The sequence below is a fragment of the Lactuca saligna genome, chromosome 1 (assembly GCF_052625555.1).
Source record: "Lactuca saligna cultivar CGN05327 chromosome 1, ASM5262555v1, whole genome shotgun sequence".
Lineage (NCBI taxonomy): Eukaryota > Viridiplantae > Streptophyta > Magnoliopsida > Asterales > Asteraceae > Lactuca > Lactuca saligna.
In genome coordinates, this window is record NC_136417.1 from 44,506,212 (window position 1) to 44,527,323 (window position 21,112).

Sequence of the window (21,112 nt, forward strand, 5' to 3'; positions counted from 1 at the left end):
GTTGTCTGTGTTTATTTGTGTCCTGAATGTCAACAAGTTGTTCCTGGTTGAAACTGAACGTGTCTGGGCTCCGTTGGAATATAATGTGCAATATTTCGCCCTTTATCTTCTACTATCATGTTATGTATTATGATACATGCACACATGATATATCGTAGAGTTTCCAAATCCAGTGGTCGTGTTGCATGTTCGACTATATATCACTTCGCCTTCAGCACTCCAAAAACACGTTCCACATCCTTACGTGCTCCTTCTTGTCTTCTCTTAAAAAAAATTGTCTCGTTCTTCAACCGGGTGGCGGAATGACTTCACGAATGTGGAATACTGAGGATATATTTCATCTGTAAGGTAATACCCATATTTGTATTCGTTTCCATTCACCGTGAAAGGAGCATCCGAGTCTTTTCCATTTAAAAGATCGTCGAATATTGGCGACTGATCAAGAACGTTGACGTCGTTGTTGGAACCCGCAACCCCAAAAAATGCATGCCAAATCCATAAATCTTGAGAAGCAACAGCCTCTAAAACCAACGAAGGTGATCCATGATGATCACTTGCGTATTGCCCTTTCCATGCTACCGGATAATTTTTCCATTTCCAGTGTGTGCAATCAATGCTTCTGATCATTCCGGGAAACCCATGGGGTTCTTCATGCGTCGCATACAATTCTTGACAATCATGCAACGAAGGTTTCCGCAAATACACGTCTCCAAAAGTTTCAACAACACCTATTGATAATGTATACAAACTCTCTCTTGCGGTTCTTTCGGACATTTTCATATAATCGTCCATGGTGTCGGGTGATTCCCTCATAGCCATCAAACGAATGGGCGCATCACATTTCTGCAACGTTGTAAACCCTCGTCTACCTCTAGCATCATATTTTAATTGAAAAAATTCGTACCTAAACATAAATTAACTACAGTTTAAAAATATATTGCATATGTTGTAAAATTAAAGAAACATGTAGTACATTTTTATTTATTTTGTATAAAAGTATAGTAAATAAACGATACCGGCTTTCCAAGGCGTTGACAATTCGTAAGAACACATCCATACTCAAAGGAAATCTTCTTTTCAAGTCATTTTCCCTGTATACACAATTATCCGCAAAATAATCGCGATATAGATGTTCGTGTGCTTCCTCGCGATTTTTTGTTTAACATCGCACGTCTTGTTAGTAGCGGAGCTGGGTCTGGTTGTAGCAGGTCGGTAGTGTAATAATGATACATCATCCTAAATAATTTACCGTAATCTGAATCATCGGACGAGTCGAAATGATCCATATTTTTTTTGAAGATAATTGAAAGTATGTAGAGAAGAGAAGAGAAAGTGTGTGAAATTTTTTATAAAATTGTAGGTATTTATAGGGTAAATGATTTTTTTTAATAGTTAATTTTTTTTTAAACCGTTAAATTTAAATGTTATTAAACGTTTAAATTTCACTCGTCACATCCAGTCGCGACGGCCACGAGATTAACCCTCGACAAGCAAAAACGAATAGGGGGCGGTGTTCCCCCCGTCATGATGCCGTTGAGGCGTGCCACGTCAACCCAGTTACTTCTCGTTGAGGCCCATACCGCATGCTCTAAGGGTAAAGATGTCCCTTATATATATATATATATATATATATATATATATATATATATATATATATATATAGAGAGAGAGAGAGAGAGAGAGAGAGAATTTCAAAAATGGTCCCTGTGGTATGCATTTTTTTGGTTTCAGTCAAAACCTCGACTTTTTTGGATTAATGGTCCTTTTGGCCTAGTTTGTACGCAAAATTGGTCCCCCTGACTTAACGGCCGTTAAGTTTTTGCTGTTAACCTCCTCATGTGCATCTCACATGAGGGTATATTTGTCTTTTCACTTCTACCTTTTTATTTATATTAATTATGAAAAACTAAAAGATCTCTCTCTCTCTCTCTCTCTCTCTCTCTCTCTCTCTACCGTAAAACCCTTTCTTCTTTCATTCCTTCACAATGAATCTTTAATTGCTTCTTCCCCAGAACACTCTTCCTCATAACACTATGTAGATTCGAAGCTGAAAGATTTCCCCAAGTTGTCGATCTCTAATGGGTCAAAAAGAGATAAAAAAATTTCTTGAATTCTCCAATATTCGAAGTAGCTTGTATGTCGTTTTTGAGTTCTATTACAACCAAGTTGTCGCAACCCTAAATCCATTTCCTCAACACCACCATCAAAGAAATTAGGATTCTTTAGAACATATCAGAAATTAGGCCTCATCACCTTCTCTCAAGCATTTCTTCAAGAACATAAAACAGAGTAAGAAAACCATTCCTTTCTCTTCCCTCTAAACTCAAAAGCGCATGAAATTTCTAAGGCTAAAAAGCCCTAAAAATTGCTCCTGAAGGTTTGCAGGCTTACTCCCATGGTGGAGTGACTTTATCATTCCATATACCCTGATGGTTTGCAGGTTGAGTTCTAGGTGTTGAACATGGAATAAGAAAATAACGAGCGTATTGGAATAACTACTCAATCAATGAAGGATCTTCATCCGTACTGAAAGATTTCACCCTCTCTGATGTTGCCACCATGTTTTATGTCACATCTTTTGAATCGATTTTCAAAAGATCAGTTGAGACACGATGAAAAGGGTTATGGTAAACATCCAAGTGACGAGCATAAAGTTGTTTATATGAAAAACCCTTGACTGAATTTAAAGTATTTAAAGCTTCAGATGTAGGGAATTTTCGTAGAATTTGAAGCCTGAGTGTAATTTCTTCATATTGAGTTTTTGATTGATTGAACTTCTATGAGTGTTCGCAGGTGATGTGGTTTAAGCTAGCTGAATTAGTGAAGAAATGAAGCTGGAGCAGCACCTGGTGAGATCGATTCCCAATTGTGGGGAAAGTTGTGGAGAGAGAGAGAGATCTATTATTTTTTCGTTATTAAAATAAATAAAAAGGTATTACTTTTTAAAGGTGCAAAAATGGTCCCTTAGAAGTGAAAAGACAAATATACCCTCGTGTGAGATGCACATGAGGAGGTTAACAACAAAAACTTAACGGCACTTAAGTCGGGGGACCAGTTTTGCTTACAAACTAGGCCAAAAGGAGCATGAATCCAAAACAGTCGAGGTTTGGACTGAGACCCCAAAAAAATGCATACCATAGGGACCATTTTTGCAATTTTGTCATATATATATATATATATATATATATATATATATATATATATATATATATATATATATATATATATATATATATATATATATGAAATCGGTTGAAAATCATAGTTTCTTAAGAACCTGAGAACTAAAGGTGGAACATTAGATCAAAATTAACTCATTAAGCGTATGATCGTCATCTTACCGATCTTATTTAGTGGTTTTTTTTTTGTTATTGGAAATATTAATAAAATATTCTAAAAATTTACATAATAAATCAAATTTCGGAATTTTTTTTTTAGTAAATTTCGATTTTTTTTAAATGGAGATTTTTTACTTTTTCCAGAAAACATGAATTTTAAAAAAAAATCGAAAAAAAAAATATTTAAAAAAAAAACTATAATTTCTTTTTAAAAAAACTATAATTTTTTTCCAAAAAAACTATAACTTATTTTAAAAAATCGTAATTTTTCAAAAAAGTTGCATTTAAAAAAACTGCATTTTAAAAAAAAACACTGCAACTTTTTTCAAAAAAAAATTGTATTTTTTAAAAAAGTAATTTTTTTTAATTAGTAAAATTAAAAAAAAAACTAAAACATTAAACAAAAAAAAAACTTTAATTTTTTTAACCAAAATAATCAACATTTTAGATGGATATATGCATATTTTTTTAAATGCATATATGCATATTTCTTATAATATAATATTCATAAGTAAATCATAAAAAAACTCATTTTTATTAATCAATCTATGAACATAATAGTACAAGAATTTTATTTGATACAAAATAAAAAATAAAAAATAAAAAATGCTACAAAGATTCATAGCGTTGTCGTTTCTTCATATCAAAATATTCATATTTTCTTCAATTTATCACTTTTCACATCGTCAATATTTTCCACAAATTCTTTAAAATCTACAATAAAATTAAATAAAAATGATTAATGCAAGAACACTCACAAAAATGCGCATGTATATATATATATATATATATATATATATATATATATATATATATATATATATATATATATATATATATATATATATATATAATGTAAGATTCACATATGATTATATCATGCAAGATTCACATGTGATTATATAATATGATATTCAAATGTGATTGTATAATTTAAGATTCAAATGTGAAATTGACAAGAAAATTTTAAAAAATAACTAACGAAGAACACATACACAAAATGTATGTATGCATATAGACGTAATTCATATGTGATTCACTTGTAATTTACATGTGAAGCACATGTAATTCATATGTTATTCACTTGTGATTTACATTTGAATCACATGTAATTCATATGTGATTCACTTGTGATTTACATGTGCTCACATGTAATTCATATGTTAATCATTTGTGATTTACATGTAATCACATGTAATTCATATGTGATTCACTTGTGATTTACATGTCAATTACATGTTATTCATATATAAATTACATATGAATCATATGTAATTAATATGTGATTTACTTGTGAATTACATGTGATTCATATCTATCTTCATCAAATTGCCATGATAATATGGTAACACCTTTTCTAGAGCTGACATCAACTAATTATGAGGAGTCATGCAACGAGAACTTATAAACAAAGCAATAACAATAGTACATTTCATGGATGATAAACTTTCAAGCTATTTAATTGAAAGTTATTTATTTAAATTATGAGATTTTACCTGAGGGTGTTTCGTTAGGAAAGGTGTAAGTCAAAACCTCCAACGAAGCCGACATTTTCCGTCGGAATTCACGCCCCGAAAAATTACGCATCCAATTCTTTAATTAGAAAAGAAGATAAAATAAACATAAACACAAATCGTCTTGCATTAGCCAATCAAATAAATAAGAATTAACCTATCTCACGATTAATAGATCCACCAATGTCTCAATACAAATGCATTTTAGTGTTCCCCACATATATTGTGTGTTAATATTCACCAATACAATTTAGTAAAAAATAAATTATTATTTTATCATATATATATATATATATATATATATATATATATATATATATATATATATATATTAAATGATATCCATAATTATAATTTCTTTACTATGGAAAGTAATTAAATTCATCATTAATGTAAGCAATAATCTTCTTTCAAAATGAATTCGTATCTAGGTTTTCATGTATATGTTTGTGTTTTGTTTCATGACTCATTCACTCAAAATACAATATAGTTGCCTAGAACATGGAGAATGAGAGTGTATTCTAGTAAAATACACTCTCGTTCTCCATGTTTCAGACAACTTTGTTGTATTTTAAGTGAGTGAGTCTTGAAACAAACTCAAACCCATACATTAAAATCTATATGCGAATTCATTCTAAAAGAATATTAGTGCTAACATTAATAATGAATTTAATTAGTTTCCACAAGGCAATTAAATACATATAATTATAATTATGTATATGCTTATGCATAAGAATAAGTATATGACATATGCATATTCATAAGTATATGCATATGTATATGAATAAATATATGCATATTCATAAGTATATATATATATATATATATATATATATATATATATATATATATATATATATATGGTGAATATGCATATGTATATGAATAAATATATGCATATTCATAAGTATATGTATATGAATAGCTATATGCTTATGAATAAGATATGCATAAGAATAAGTATATGCATAAGCCAAATAAATACATATGATTATGATTATGTATATGTATATGCATAAAATAATAAGAATATTCATCAAAAAATCATTTTTTAAGAACAAATATTTTTTTAGAATATTATGGGTATGCATATATGCATAATATGACATATGCATAAGAATAAGTATATGCATATATGTATATTCATATGCATATATTCGTAAGAATAAGTATATGCATATTCATAAGTACATGCATATGCATATGAATAAGTATATGCATATGAATAAGTATATGCATATACATATGAATAAGCATATGTTGATGGGTTTTGATACAAAATATAAGTTAGTTTTTCATAAAAAACAAGAATAGAAGTCTTAAATATAACAAGTTTATTTTTGAGTTTCTAACAAAAGCAAACAATTCCTTCAAAACTATCATAGGAATATGAAGAATCTTCTGTTTCAGTTCCAATAGAACAAAACATCTTTACTTTTACGATTTCTTAAGATTTGCTTTGATATTTGTCTTCACAACTACTAGGATTCGGAATGTGAAATTTCTGAAAAACTTGACACCCCCCCCCCCCCCCCCCATCTCAACAAATGCATCTAGAGTCACATTTTTCTCAGAAACTTGAAGAACTTCATGAACTTTATCAAGAACACCAAGAACATTTTATTTTTCTTCTTTCTCTCAGTTTTGTTGTATTTTCTTTAGAAGTAAATGTTCTTTGATAATGGAAAATTGCTTTAACAAATCTTTATCTTCATATAAACGATTATTTACCAATCCACCACAAGAAATCATTGTGAAATCACCAATCTTCTCATCAACATATTGATTACACATCCCAATGGCATTCTTCAACATAGATTAACCAAGAACATCCCATAACAGATATCCTTCTTTAAGATGAAACTTTTGATCTGTAACCTTTAGTCCTAGTCTTTTGATGAGTTTTAACATCCTATAATCCACCATTAAATCTTCAATAAGAAACAAAACTTGAAGAGAGAGAGAAAATAGATTTGAATAGATTTCTAGAATGTAACATCCCAAAATCGAGACCTAAAAATTTTTGTTTAATTATATTACTTATAAAAATACTTTACGGAAAACATCGTTGCTATTATTTCAAAACACCAAGTCACAAATCACAAGTCTCGAAAACCATAACATCAATAGTAAAATGTCAGAGTACAATCCCAGGGTTCTCAACGCGGAAATCATGTGTGTGCGATGCGCTGCTACCCTGCCAGCTCCTTCCCTTTAGCTGAACAGGTACCTAAAACCAAAACTAAAAACTGTAAGCATGAAGCTTACTGAGTTCCCCCATCATACCACATACAATACAATCATACATACTGTCGGGCAATTCTAGGGTGCCCAACGTACTCATGTCAAGCTATTATGGGGTTATGACCTACCCATGTCAAGCCATTATGGGGTGCTGACTTATTCGTGTCAGGTCGTTCTGGGGTGCCTGCCTACCCTCTGGTCTATCTCACCCGGTCACGAGGAATATTTCACCCCTACTACTAGCACATAATAAAATATCATAAACATGTTGTCAGACATATCTGGGTGTCTGACCTACCCTTCGGTCCTAACGACTGAATTGGGGGACTATTCCCCTCCTACTACCACTATCACATATATCATATCATACTGGCACATAGAACACATCAGGTAGTAGAAAACCAAACAATTATCACAAAGACAACCGTGTCAACTATAATCAACTACTAGTGGCTCTGCCTTGGTGCCTTAGACTCACTTCTACTGGAAGGTAACTCACCTCAATCTCGTGTAGTGTCTGCACTATCCTCGGTGTGAAAATCGACTCTCCCCGACTCCTCGATCCCTACACGACAACTTTTCCAAGTTATCAGTTCATACTCATAACACTTACAAGGGTCACTCAAATCCAAGTCAAAGTCAAAGTCCAAAAACCCTGGTCAAATTGAACTTTTGGTCAAGTCAACATCTGGTTGACCAGACTCGCCGAGTTGGTCCACCAACTCATCGAGTCCCCACATCCACAAAATGCCACAATCCCGTTCCTACTTGTCAAGTCTAGTAAGAGCTTGACGAGTTCGCCTCCAATAACACATCGGACTACCTTCAACTGAGTCGCTAAGTTCGTCCTTGAGCTTGTCGAGTTTATCTTCATCCGTATGAAGGTGTTCAGATTATGACTCACCGAGTTCATTCTCGAACTCGTCGAGTACGTCTTCATATGATTGGGACAATGCCTTGAACTCGCCGAGTTCCACCTTGAACTCGTCGAGTCCTTTGATCCTCAAGTCTATAACAAACCCCTAACAGGCTGAGTGTTCCTTCCACTCAACTAAAGACCATTTCCAGAAGACATTTGGGGAAAAGTGACCCGGCTCGCCTAGTCACCCAAGTAACTCGCCGAGTCCCTCTTTGTACAAAACTATTCAGTCCATTATAATGGGTCTTAATGCATCAAAACCATAGATCTGACCTCCTAGGGTCCATTTTATATGTAAAGTTCCAATCTTGACGTCCATGCATGGAGGTTTTTGGCTGAAAAAAATACATAAAAGAGGTATATAAGAAGCATGGGTCTCCCATGGCCATAAAGTTGGCACCTTTATGCATTAGGAACCCTCAATGTCCAGATCTTAAGTGTAACTGCAAACACACTCATAAATCCGATTATAACTTCACAAACTCATAAAAGGGGTAGAAAATAGTCCCAAAACAAGATCTAAGAGATAGATGGTCAAGGTTCAAGCTTTTTACCTTGAATGGACTGAGAATGAAGCAAAACCTCTAAATCTACTAGCTTCCACTTGAACTCCCAAGTTTCCTCCTTCTCTTCCAACTTTAATGCACACAAAAGTCACCAAAAAGCTCAAGAACACTCAAAAGAGGCTTAGGGTTCGAGTCAGGGCTTTCTCTGGGTTGGGAGGAACAATGGAGGCTGGGTCGGGGCATAAGTTGTTTAAATAGGGTGCAAACCCCAAATATTAGGGTTTCATCCAGACAGTCCAAATCGTCGAGTCGGTCTCCCGACTCGTCGAGTAGGTCACTTATCCTGCCGAACCAAAGTTGAGTCTACTCGACGAGTTAGGCCTCCAACTCACCGAGTCCTAGAGCAAAACATGAGTTTACTTTAAATTAGAATGTGTACCGGGAACATGGTGTTACATAGAGAGAGAAACTAGATCTAAGATGATTTCTAGAGAGAGAAAATAGATCTAATCACAAAGATGAAATGAAAACTTGAATTTCTTCTTCTATTTCACTTCCAAAACTTGAATCAATAACAAATAAAAAGATATAATGTGTAGAGAATAACATATATGAATTGAGTTTTCAAAAACGAGAGATATTTCACTTCCTTTTCAGAAAATTTACAAGATTTGAAGAACAAAGTGAGATTCATGAATAAATTTCGCCATTTCTGATCAATTTTTGCAATAATAACTGAGATCTACAAGATTTGGTTCTGATACCAATTGATAAACCCAAAACGAAATGACGAGTGCGGAATTAGAATAACAGTCATGAATCAATCACCATAAAGTTGCAAGTAATTTGTAAGGTTTTTTTTTTATGATATTGATTTAGAAATGGAACGTACAAAGAAACTTTTTAAGGAAAAGCTTACCTAACAAACTAAGTTATAGGCTATATATGAGATAAAATAAAACATGTATTGAATAACATCACGCCATAACTTATTTTTGGATTATACTGGTATCATTCGACATGCTCTAAGCATACAAAATATACGGCTTTCATGCATGATCATGATATATATAATTAATCTATTTCCAACAGGATATGGAGTACAATCATATTATTTAGTTCAAAACATTGTACTAGGATTTTAAGGAATGCTCAATATCATGTCATATGGTATTTGACAAGATGACTCTCTCAGAGTCCTTTATCTTAAGCTCTTTAAGATCTTTAACAATTAATACAATTTTACTTAATCTTTTAAGTTGCCATGATCTATGTGTATAGATCCTTATTCCAAGAATTATAATGTCAATCACATACACGACTAGGAATCCTACTATGCTCCCACTATCAATGTTTTATGCTCAAAACCCACAACTTACAATAATTTGTCAAAAGGACCCTACACTTTTAATTAATTTCTTTAATCCCAAAATTAATTCCAAATTAATTTCTGATTAAATATTATTAAATAATATTATTTCTAATTAATATATTATTTTCATAATACATTAATAAATCATTTATTTCAATTTATTAAACAAATAATAAATTCAACCTTTCTCTCCAAAAGTCATCATGTCTAGTTGCTAGTTTTAAGGGCAACCCAGAATGACTGTGTTACTATCAATTTAACTATATATCAATTATATTTATGGGCTTAGAAACCTAATCCAACACATGTTCCACAAGAACTATACTAATGACGAGTGAGTGTTTTTGATGGAATGAGTCCTGAATCGATTCCACAATTCCTAAGATGTTCCAAGAAGAATTGGTTTAGAAAACAGATTTTCTTTATCACACTGAAAGTTTATTGATTGTCTCATAAACTTGTATTTCAATCTTCAGTATGAAAAAATTTGAGCAAATCAAAGGTTTCAACAATAACGAATAAAAGTTATCAGTGAAATTGACTAAGTATCTATCACCAAATATATTCATGGATTGAAAAGATTACATACATCATTTATGTATAATTATTTGTCAAGCCTTTTCTTCTTTAACTACTAATAGATAAAAACACTTACGAATCATCTCCCCATGTAAATAAGATTCACATACATCAAATGAATCAAGTTCATTTTCCTTCAAAAAATCTCATTCTCTTGAAGTTAGTATATGTGTTTCATATTTATATAGTCATGATGATTATGACATAAATAAGTTTGAATCAAATATCATTTGATTATTTATGTGTTATGATAAGAACTACCAATTTAATATAAGCTTATAGATTTACTTCATAAATAACATTATGAGAAAATATTTATAACATATAATACATCGTTTCAAAACATGAATGTGAACATTCATTAAATGATAAGTAAATCCAAATTTATTAAAAAAATTTACAACTATTACATGCTACTATAAGAATAGGTACAAGAACATCTATTTTTTAAATACATATTATAACAACACTTGTTATATCTTCGGCACGAAATATCATTCGTTTGTAATTAGTTGATTATTTCTTCCAAACATCAGAACATAATATCAATTATTAGTATCACTTGAAGCAAAAATTTATGATATTTCAACAAAAAAAAATAATGATATTTCAGCAAGAAATATCATTATTCAATATAAAAAATGAAAAAATAATTCAGCATGAGTAAAAAAACGAAAAAAAAAGTTAAACAAGAATTCAACAAGATTTCAGCAACATATAATTAAGATTTTAGCAAGAAAAAAAAGAACATGTTGGAAGAGGCAATAAAAGTGTTGCCCCAAACAAAACACACACAATGATTTTTTACTCCGAAAACTTCTAAAAACAAACAGCTACGAGATGAAAAGTGTTGTGCGTATGCTTAACCGATTTCTTTGAGATATGTTGTTGTATGTGAATCATTGTCTTTTTAAAGTTGCAGCTTTTAAATAGTTTGTATAAAATACTTAAATTATTAATTTAATTATAACGTAAAATGGTTAGCTTAGGTTGATATTTTAATTAAAATTCAAAGAAAATCTAAAGATTATTTTGTAAATAATTAAAAATTATAAATTATAGTGTTAATATTATTTTTTAAATAGTTAAAAAATTATAAATTGTAGTGTTAAATGCAAAACCTAAACTATAATCCAAAATTAACTAAAAAAATTCTTAAAACTATTTTTATAATAATTAAGAGTTTCAACTGTTAAATGTGACTTGAGCATTTGGAGCATTTGGACCATGTTCATGTTGGACCTCAATGGAGCACTTAGAGTTCATGGAGCATGTGATAAAGGAACGGATCTTCTGAGAGAGTAATGGATCATCAGACAAAGGAACTGATCAAGTGTCAAAGGAACGAATCGTGTTCAAGGAGGTTTGGAGCACCTGGAAGGAGTTTGGAGCACTTAGAAGAGGTTTGGAGCACTTAGATGGGATATGGAGCAACAAGGGGTCCTTGTTGTGCCACATGATGAAGAGATGGGTCAAGAGGGATGCCCTTGCGCCATCTTGTTCTCCTATTGCACCATCTTGTTTTCCTGTTGCGCCATGCATGGCCTTGTTGAGCCATGTATGTGTCTGTTGCTCATGGTGATGTTGTTGCTCCAAGATTGATGTTGTGCGCCATACTTGATGCTCTTGCGTCATTTATATCCCCTGTTGCGCCAACTAGGGTTGTTGTTGCGCCATGAAGAAGCTATTACGCCATCATGGACCATCTTGGTACATGATGCACCATATTGATTCTTTTGTTGTGCCATGTTGATCAACGTATGCCTAGAAAATGATAATGCTCAAGAATGTTCCAGAAGATGTTGCATGGCAGATTATGATTGGTTGACATCCTTCATGGGCCTATGAGCCAATGGGCTTGACCCATTAGGGTTTTATGTTTGATCATTCAAGTATAAATTGGGATGAGTGCTAGGTCATTTTGTATCTTGAATTCTAGAGTAAATGGTGAATCTCTATGTAATTGTACTTGTAACCTCTGTGTTGAGAGCTCTGAAATAAAAAAAAAATCCCCTCCTGCCCGTGGACGTATGTCTCCTTGGTCGAACCACGTAAATATTGTGTCTTGTGTGTTTTTAGTTTTGCTAGTTATCCATTTTACTTCCTAACATCAACATTATATTTTTAGAATAACTTACAACAATAGTAATTAAAAATAATATCATATATAAATATTATATTGTTACATATAAAAACAAAAACAATATTTTTATGTTTTAAATAATCACAATGATAGAAATTAAAATGTTAAGTGAATAATTTATTTTAAAATTAATTAATTATAAAAAAATCTAAATATAATTAAACTATATATTATATTTAATTTTATTCATGATTAATTCATGAGTAGATACTATTAAGACGATTATATTGTTTTGAAAGATATGTCCTTGTTATATTTTAAAACTATATATCTATAAAGATTTTAATTATATATTTGTATTATGCCTCTAAATTAAAATGAAAAATCTTAAAATTGAAGAATATTTTTTAGGATATGTATTTTTAAAAATAAAATGTAATGGAATAGAAACATGCCTCTAAGGCAAACTGACAAACCTATAGGTTTGTTATTGCAGATACTCTTTAGATACGATGATCTTTTTTAATTTTGGTAAAGGGGCGATATAAATTTTCGAACACTCAAATATATGATTTTGAAGCCGCCGTTGGGACGATACTACCAATTGAACCCAAAAGATTCAGTTATTATTCATTGTGTCTTTTAAAACTTCATGTTTTTTTTCCTTGTTTGTTTATTCCTTTGAGTAACTTCTTACAAAAATATAAATTACTATACTGTAAAAAATAGAAGATTATTACGGTTAACAAACTTAACAATAACATCTTATAATTATAAGGGGTAATTACCAATATAATCAAATTAAGGAAGTGGTTAGCAATTTTTAGTTAAAAATTAGAAAATATCCCAAAATAGCCCACGAACCGTAGGTATTTATATGCATCTACTGTTTCGTAAAATCGTCTATTGTTTCGTGTTTTGTATAATTTTTTTTTTTCATTTTCAATATATAAAACCGTAGGTATTATAAAATCTACGGTTTGCTCTCTAAAACCTACGGTTTCCCAAACCTTAGGCTACGGTTTTTGGAAATTCTATTTTTTTTAATCTACGGTTTTGAGGTATAATCTTCAATTTTGTAAAAAAAAAAACTACGGTTTTAATTTTTTTTTTAAATAGAGAATATTTTTTGAGAATTATTTTCATTATAAAGAATGTTTATAACATGTAGAATTATTTTGACAATTATTTTGTTATTTTTTTTTTGAAATTTGTAAAATATAAAATAGTTTTTTAACAAATAATAAAAACAAATTGCCAATTTTTTTTTTTTTGTAAATTTGACTACAAATTTTTTTAATTTTACATCTTTTTTTGTTCTGTAATAATCTCGATCCATCTCATAATGAAACAAGTGAAAGACGCGACTGTAAAAAGAACCAATACAACATTATGGGGGACCATGTTGATAAGCTTCTTCTATGATGGTAATCCAAGCACCTATCAAAATTCATTCTTCTTGGGTGTTCCATGTTAGTGGTGTAATAGGCTCTATCTTTTATGATACAAACTAATGTCATATTACCGAATTGTTATATAGACAAGTTTATAATCTATTAGGTCTCATATAGTACATGCTATTCTGTGAAATTTTACACAAAAAACACATGAAATGTATCTATTTTACTGTTCGAAATAAATCGACTAATGTTCGAAATAATTAAAAATAGTGCATCCTATGGATAAAGCGTCACAATACTATAAGACATTGCTACTAATATAAATTAATTCAACAATCCAACCACTAATAAAAAACATACATAAAGACCAGAGATCTATTACCTTAAAATTACTAATAAAAGGCATACATAGAGATGCATTACCTAAAAATTACTTAAACAAACAAGCACATTATTAAAATATTACTCATCTTCTTCCCACATCGGAAACTCGTACGAATATTCTTTTTTCATAGCCTTGAATTCCTTTTTTGTTTTCTCCAAATTGTATTCACGAAGTGCTAATTCATTCTTTAGCTTTCGAACATTTTCTTCACCAGAGAGGATCAAACTCTTGGTATATTGGATTTCTTTCCTAGTATTTACGATCCAATTCTTTTTACGGTCAATGTCGTCCCAATAGTTGTCTAGAAGTTTTCATTGGAAGGCAAAATCCTTATAAGCCTTATCAACATCAGCTTCGCTTTGTATTAACACTTTTTTCATTTCCTCATCCATCTTCTCCCCGTTGGATGTAGATAGCTTATTGGTGGATGTAGATGGCTAATTAAATTTTGTCATTATCTTTTTCAACTCCTCTGATCTTTTTGTCATTTTCACACTCCAATTTTTTTTATTGTTTCGTTGATTTATGAATTCAAAACACATTTATGTTATATATGATATTAGTTAATAGTCAACGACTAGAAGATAGTAGTCAAAACCTATAAATCAAGTAGTCAATCGCATAAAGTAGTGGTCAAACGTTAGTAGACAATAGTCAAAATCTATAAAAAAAGTATTCAAATTACAATCATGTGTTTGAAATTCATACGATAAGAGTGCACATGAATCAGTAGTCAATGGCTAGTAGACAGTAGTCAAAACCTATAAAAAAAATAGTCAAATTACAATCATGTGTTGGCAAATCACAGTACATATGACAAAACATAATATAATAGTCAAAGGCTATTTGATAGTAGTCATAGTGTATAAAAAATAGATAAAGTATCAATTATATATAGATACTTATATGTATGGGTCTGAGATTTACAAATTGTATACTACTCGTTATTCTAGAACCATAATACAAATATAATCATGTCTACCTCCCAAGAAAAATGGTGATTAATGCCACAAAAGAAGCGATTGCAACTATTAATAAAAGAAGAAGAGATCAAGAGCGAGATTAAAGGCATTGAATAAGACAGGAAATGGTTGGATGACTTACAAGCCGATATTTGGTCTAATATGAGGTCGGTTCAAGACAAAGAACGCGACATAAAAACTGCAAGGGTTTGGGTACGAGATGCAATAGAGTACACCAACAAAGAAGAAGTTAAAATGGAAAAGGTTATAAAAAACATACAAAAAAAGAGTGTGTGCTTCAAGAAAAAACAAAATATCCAAATGGTTTTCCAAATCTATAAATTTAATCATTTTTTACTAATCAACTAGTAAGTTTATGTATTTTATATATGAGTTTATCTATGTAATATGTTTTATATATTTATTCGCTTGTTTTTTGTGATTAATTTATGTAATATGTACTATTATCTTGTTAGTTTGTTATATAATAATGTTGAATGTTTAATAATTAGGGGGCATTTTGTTAACATAAACTAAAATATAACCTTAACAATCATGTTGAAATATTGCACAGTAAATATCACTAAAAACCTACTAATCAAACTAATTTAAAATCGTTTTTCTAGAAGATCCATAATATATCATGCCCATCGTATTGCGAAACTGAGTAGCAGCAATAACAAATGATATCGATATACCAATCGGTTGACCTGAAACAAGCTGCTCCATGTACATCAACATAAATACACCACATTCTCCAAACATCCATTCTTGTTGGGGCACATCCATAACACCCGCAACAGTAATGGATGCTTTCTGAACAGGAAAATCCATGTGGTTCTTATAGCCAATGTTCAGTAGAATGTGGTCTATAAGCTCTTCAAAATGTACAAAATCAATAAGATTCACGGTGTCAAAACATCGGAAGTTGTCGTACAAATTCAACGACAACGTGTCCATCCACAACTTGTCAATAACCCAATGATGTGGGTTGATGCATATTGGAAAATAAACTTGATTTAACACACAACCGTTGCAGTTAATTAGAGCATATAATTAGTGTAATATTACAATTTAATTAACTCATATATATATATATATATATATATATATATATATATATATATATATATATATATATTATTTTACTCACACAGTCAACTTCTAGCCAAGATTTACATCTATCTTACGGGTCAATCGGATTTTCCATTGCACTTCCTGCCCACTGGAACATCTCAAATGCACCAAAAAATAACGATGACATGATTGTCCATCATGCATCATTTGGTTTCCACTCATTCAAAAACCTTCCCCATATGTCAATATGCTACAGTTAAATTTAATTTAAACATAAGGAGGTTATAAATTATTAAAAATTTAAATATAAAAAATATTTCCATACCGCTTCATCTAAAAATCTCAAGTCACACCCGGTTTGTTTCCCATGTATACAGAAGGGACGTTACAACCCGACATCACATACGGCTCCAATAAAAGTGTCGGGGGATCGCTGACAGATACGGGGGTGGTGGTGGTTCGTTCTGTATTACCCCACTTGTACGATATCCGTGGGCATTTTGAACATACATTATGTACGTGGTCAATAACTTTCCATATAGTAATAAAATTTTACTAAATATAATTTTTAACATACTTACCGAAACGTATGGAGAGCTAAGATATTGAGAATGTTTCAATAACCTAACCGGACGACTTGGTTTTGCAATAGAAGGCTCGGGTATATAATTTTCCGCATCCACAATGTCGCTAGCAACAACCTTTTTTTTTTTCTTCTTCTTCTATAAAAAACATATTAATTTTTAATATACTTTCAAAAAATAAAAAATTTAATATACAAAAAAAATTATAACCTCCTTCACGATTTGTTTTTGTTTTCTTCAATCAAACTCTGGTTGATTATCAATATCATCATCCTCGTTTACTCGATTTGATATCCGTGGACTTCCAAATTGTTGGTCCATTGGGCTTGGCATCCGATAATTACCATCCACATTCTAATTCTCCTACATTTAAACAAAAAAAAATTAATAAAAAAGCAAAGCAAATTTAACAATTAATTATTTACCTCAAAAACTATGTTAAAAATTGATAGTAAATTTCTAAAATTATTATTTTACCTCAAAAGCTTCGTTAATTTTTTTTCCAAGTTATCCTCTTCTCGAAATCCTTCTTTATTTTTCATTCCTCGGATTTCTTCCTCCAAAGATTGAAGTCTTGTCGGTATTTATCAGGCTGTTCTTTTGTTAATTCTCACTGTATGAGTTTGTTCGGTGAACTGGGTAGATTGGTTGATTCCACTGGATGGATCAGACAAAGATGCCCCCTACATAAATTATTTGATTTATCAATAATAGTTGAAAATTATTAATATACTAGATTCTACTTTTACCATTTTACTACATATTTTCTAAAGTTGTACCGTACAGAAGAAGAGACTTCAGACGATTCACAATTCAAACTAGTAATATATGACAAATAATGTGCGTTACAGGACTCGACATCTGAGGCAATCATCTTTTTTTTGGGTTGATGCGCCTCGTCCTTGTCAACATCGAAAACATCGCAGACTTTCTCCCAAGTCAACCTCCTAATATGAAACAACCGCAAGATACGAGGATATAAATTATTTTGTCGTATTGCAGCATTTCCCCGAACTATTGAGAACATCTCCCATATCCATATCTTGTAATAAATATACATTAATTTATAAGTGTTAGCAATAAATACAATTATCAAAAAACAAACACAAAAAAATTATAAATATATTTTTTTTAATTAAGTAAAGACAAAACTTCAAAAATGGTCCCTGTGGTTTTCGAAAATATCAAGTTTGGTCCCTAATTTACAAAAACCTCACGGATCGTCCATGTGGTTTCAAAACTTTTAACATTTGGTCCTTTCGGCTTACTTCGTTACCATTTAGCCGTTAAGTCAACAACATTTTGCTCATTTCACTACACAGAGACCATTTATGAGGTATTCAATTACATTTTTTCAAATAAATAAATAAATAAATTTTAATATGCAAGGGGTCCCACCCCTCTCTCTCTCTCTCTCTCTCTCTCTCTCTCTTTTTCTCTCTCTCTCTCCCCGCCAAAATAATAAAGGACCATATTAACCCACCTCTACTGCCATCGACATTGCAACTTTCCCCTTCCATCTCATCGTGAACCACTGGATGCCAAAATATCCGGGCAATAGAGATGCCACCCACCATTGGCAAAACCTACTTCATCATCACCACTGCAGTGACTGTTGGAACACCCCTACTCGAACCATCTACCATCTGACATCGTCTATCGCTCTTCCCACTCATCATCCCCGCTGAGCAGAAGCAAGCAGGAAGCAAGAAAGGAAACCAGAGCAACCTCCGGCCACTACTACAGCCGCCATCTGCTGCTGCCACCATGATTCCAGTCGCCACCACCACCTTCTACTGCTTCAATCAATTTACAATGCAACATTACCTCTTCTGGAAGGATCTTAGGAGGATTGGTAGAGGACTAAGAAGCACAAGAATTTGAGGAGTGGGATTAGGTGAAGGGAATGATAATGGATAAGCAGAGCACCTACGATTCCTCATGCATGTATCCAAGTCTCTTACAATTTTCCCTTATTTTAATTCCAACTCCTTAATTTCCTATTCCCATATCTATACATGTTCATCTATTTGCTGAATTGGATGTCTTTGGACAGAAAATTGGAATTTTATGCTTCCAATGGTGATAACTCTTAAAGGAGGAGAACAATGCACTCCAAGTGCTCGATGAAACACCTGAAAGAAATGTTCCTTCATAAAACTGAAAGAGTATAATTTCACACCTAGAGGAGAAGATTGACTCTCAATTCGGACAGGCCACACTCGATGAGGTGTTTGGGTTACAACAACAGCAACACCACCCTTAGGGGTGGTGGTGTTTCTCGGTAGTGAAGGAAAAGGGGAAGCGTAGTAGAAAAACGTGAATGGAAGGCAATAAGTCGTGGTATTTGAGGGTGGGTTTGAGTGATCAAACGGGATGGAAGATGGATGGCTGGGTTGTGGTTTCCAGTGGGGAAGGAGTTGATGGCAGTGGTGGTTTTATGGCGGAAGGTGGTGCTACCGTATGGAATCGTAAGTGAGAGAGAGAGAGAGAGACAGACAGACAGAGAGAGATAGAGAGACAGAGAGAAAGAGAGGGTGGGACCCCTTGCATATTAAATATTATTTATTTGTTTATTAAAAAAAGTAATTGAATACCTCATAAATGGTCTCTGTATAGTGAAATGACAAAAATGCCCCTGAATTAACAGCTAAATGGTAATGGAGTCAGCCGAAATGACCAAATGTTAAAAGTTTTGAAACCACAGGGACAATCTGTGATGTTTTTGTAAATTAGGGACCAAACTTGATATTTTCGAAAACCACAGGGACCATTTTTGAAGTTTTTTCTTAAGTAAATATATCTTCAAAGGAATAACAAAACCCGATAGTGTATACACATAAGGTTTTGTTGGATGTTTGGACATATGATCCTCAAAAGTTTTAAACATACCCGACAATTTAGGGTATGTGTTACTCCATAGATAACTCCCCCAACAATACCTATATTTAAAAACAAATATATATATTAAACGTTTAAAAAAAGTATTTTATTAAAAATATTAAATTGAAATATACCTATTCCATTCATCCAGGTTCTCCACCACCCTCAAAAATTCCTTGGTGACTTTATCATTGACCTCTTTTCCCAAAAAAAAAAAAACTTGATTCAGAATATATAGTAAAATGGCACGGACACCGTCGTGAGCAGATATTTCATTAAACCATTAATTCAAGATAAGGAGCTCTAAATCTCATACAAGTAAACTAGTGTCCGTGCGATATGGGAAGACTCTGGACCGAAATGTATTTTCACCTTATCCGTGTTTATACATTGTTGAAAATTCGATCCTTGATCTAGGACACCGGCCTATGTAAAGTCCGGACACAATACAAAACTCCTCGGACCCAAATGATAATGTACGTCTAGAAAACCTAAAATGTAGATGCTCAGCTGCGTCTGTTTCAACAGTAGGACACAACATATGCAGTAACAACCCATGAATAAGAAGTTCGTCTCCGGATTGAGCTGGAAGGACCAATAAGTAACTGAAGCTTATTGTTGAAAAAATATCTCGCACTTGTCCATTCAAGCCACTCAAAACTTCATTCAACTTATGACATGAAGCTTTGACAGATATGTTACACATCATCCTTTTGTTTGGAAGCTACAAAATTAAATAAACATTAAGGTTAAATTAGGTTTTATAAAAGAAAAACAGTGTTAAAGAAGTAGACAACTCACACAATATAACACTTAATCATTCCTTTCATATATTCTATTTACATTGTATAAAATACCAAAGGAAATTAATTGACAACATTTTGGTATTTTCTATACTAATAGTATACCAAATATAGCATTGTACTTTGAAAACGGTGTGACAATAACATATTTTATAACAAACCTGAAACTACCAAAACAAAATGTTATTTTATCAATACATTATACCTCAAAGTATCTACACATTATAAACATAGAAACCTCTTCAAATAGATAGTACATTGCTATTGTATGATATAATCGAGACATAGAAAATAACATACTTTTTCACAAAATGCAAACATGGAATCATAACATATATACAATTTGTCACAACTAGAACTTTTAGCTAGGAAATTATGTCTTCATGTAAAATAAACTCTTATATAGTTTGTAATCTAAATTGATGTCATGTATTGTGCTCATTCAAAATCAACCGTTTGAATC

General features: G+C 31.9%; 1 protein-coding gene across 1 annotated transcript; it reads right to left on the reverse strand.

The window, feature by feature from the left end:
* Positions 1-264: 264 nt before the first annotated feature.
* LOC145005547 (uncharacterized) lies at positions 265-819 on the reverse strand. Its single transcript, XM_078964633.1, has one exon. The coding sequence runs from the start codon at positions 817-819 to the stop codon at positions 265-267; it is 555 nt and encodes a 184-aa protein (XP_078820759.1).
* Between the last annotated feature and the right edge of the window lie 20,293 nt (positions 820-21,112).

Excerpts from the sequence above, each read along its gene's own strand:
- LOC145005547 (XM_078964633.1), bottom strand. The coding sequence starts at position 819 with ATGGCTATGAGGGAATCACCCGACACCATGGACGATTATATGAAAATG.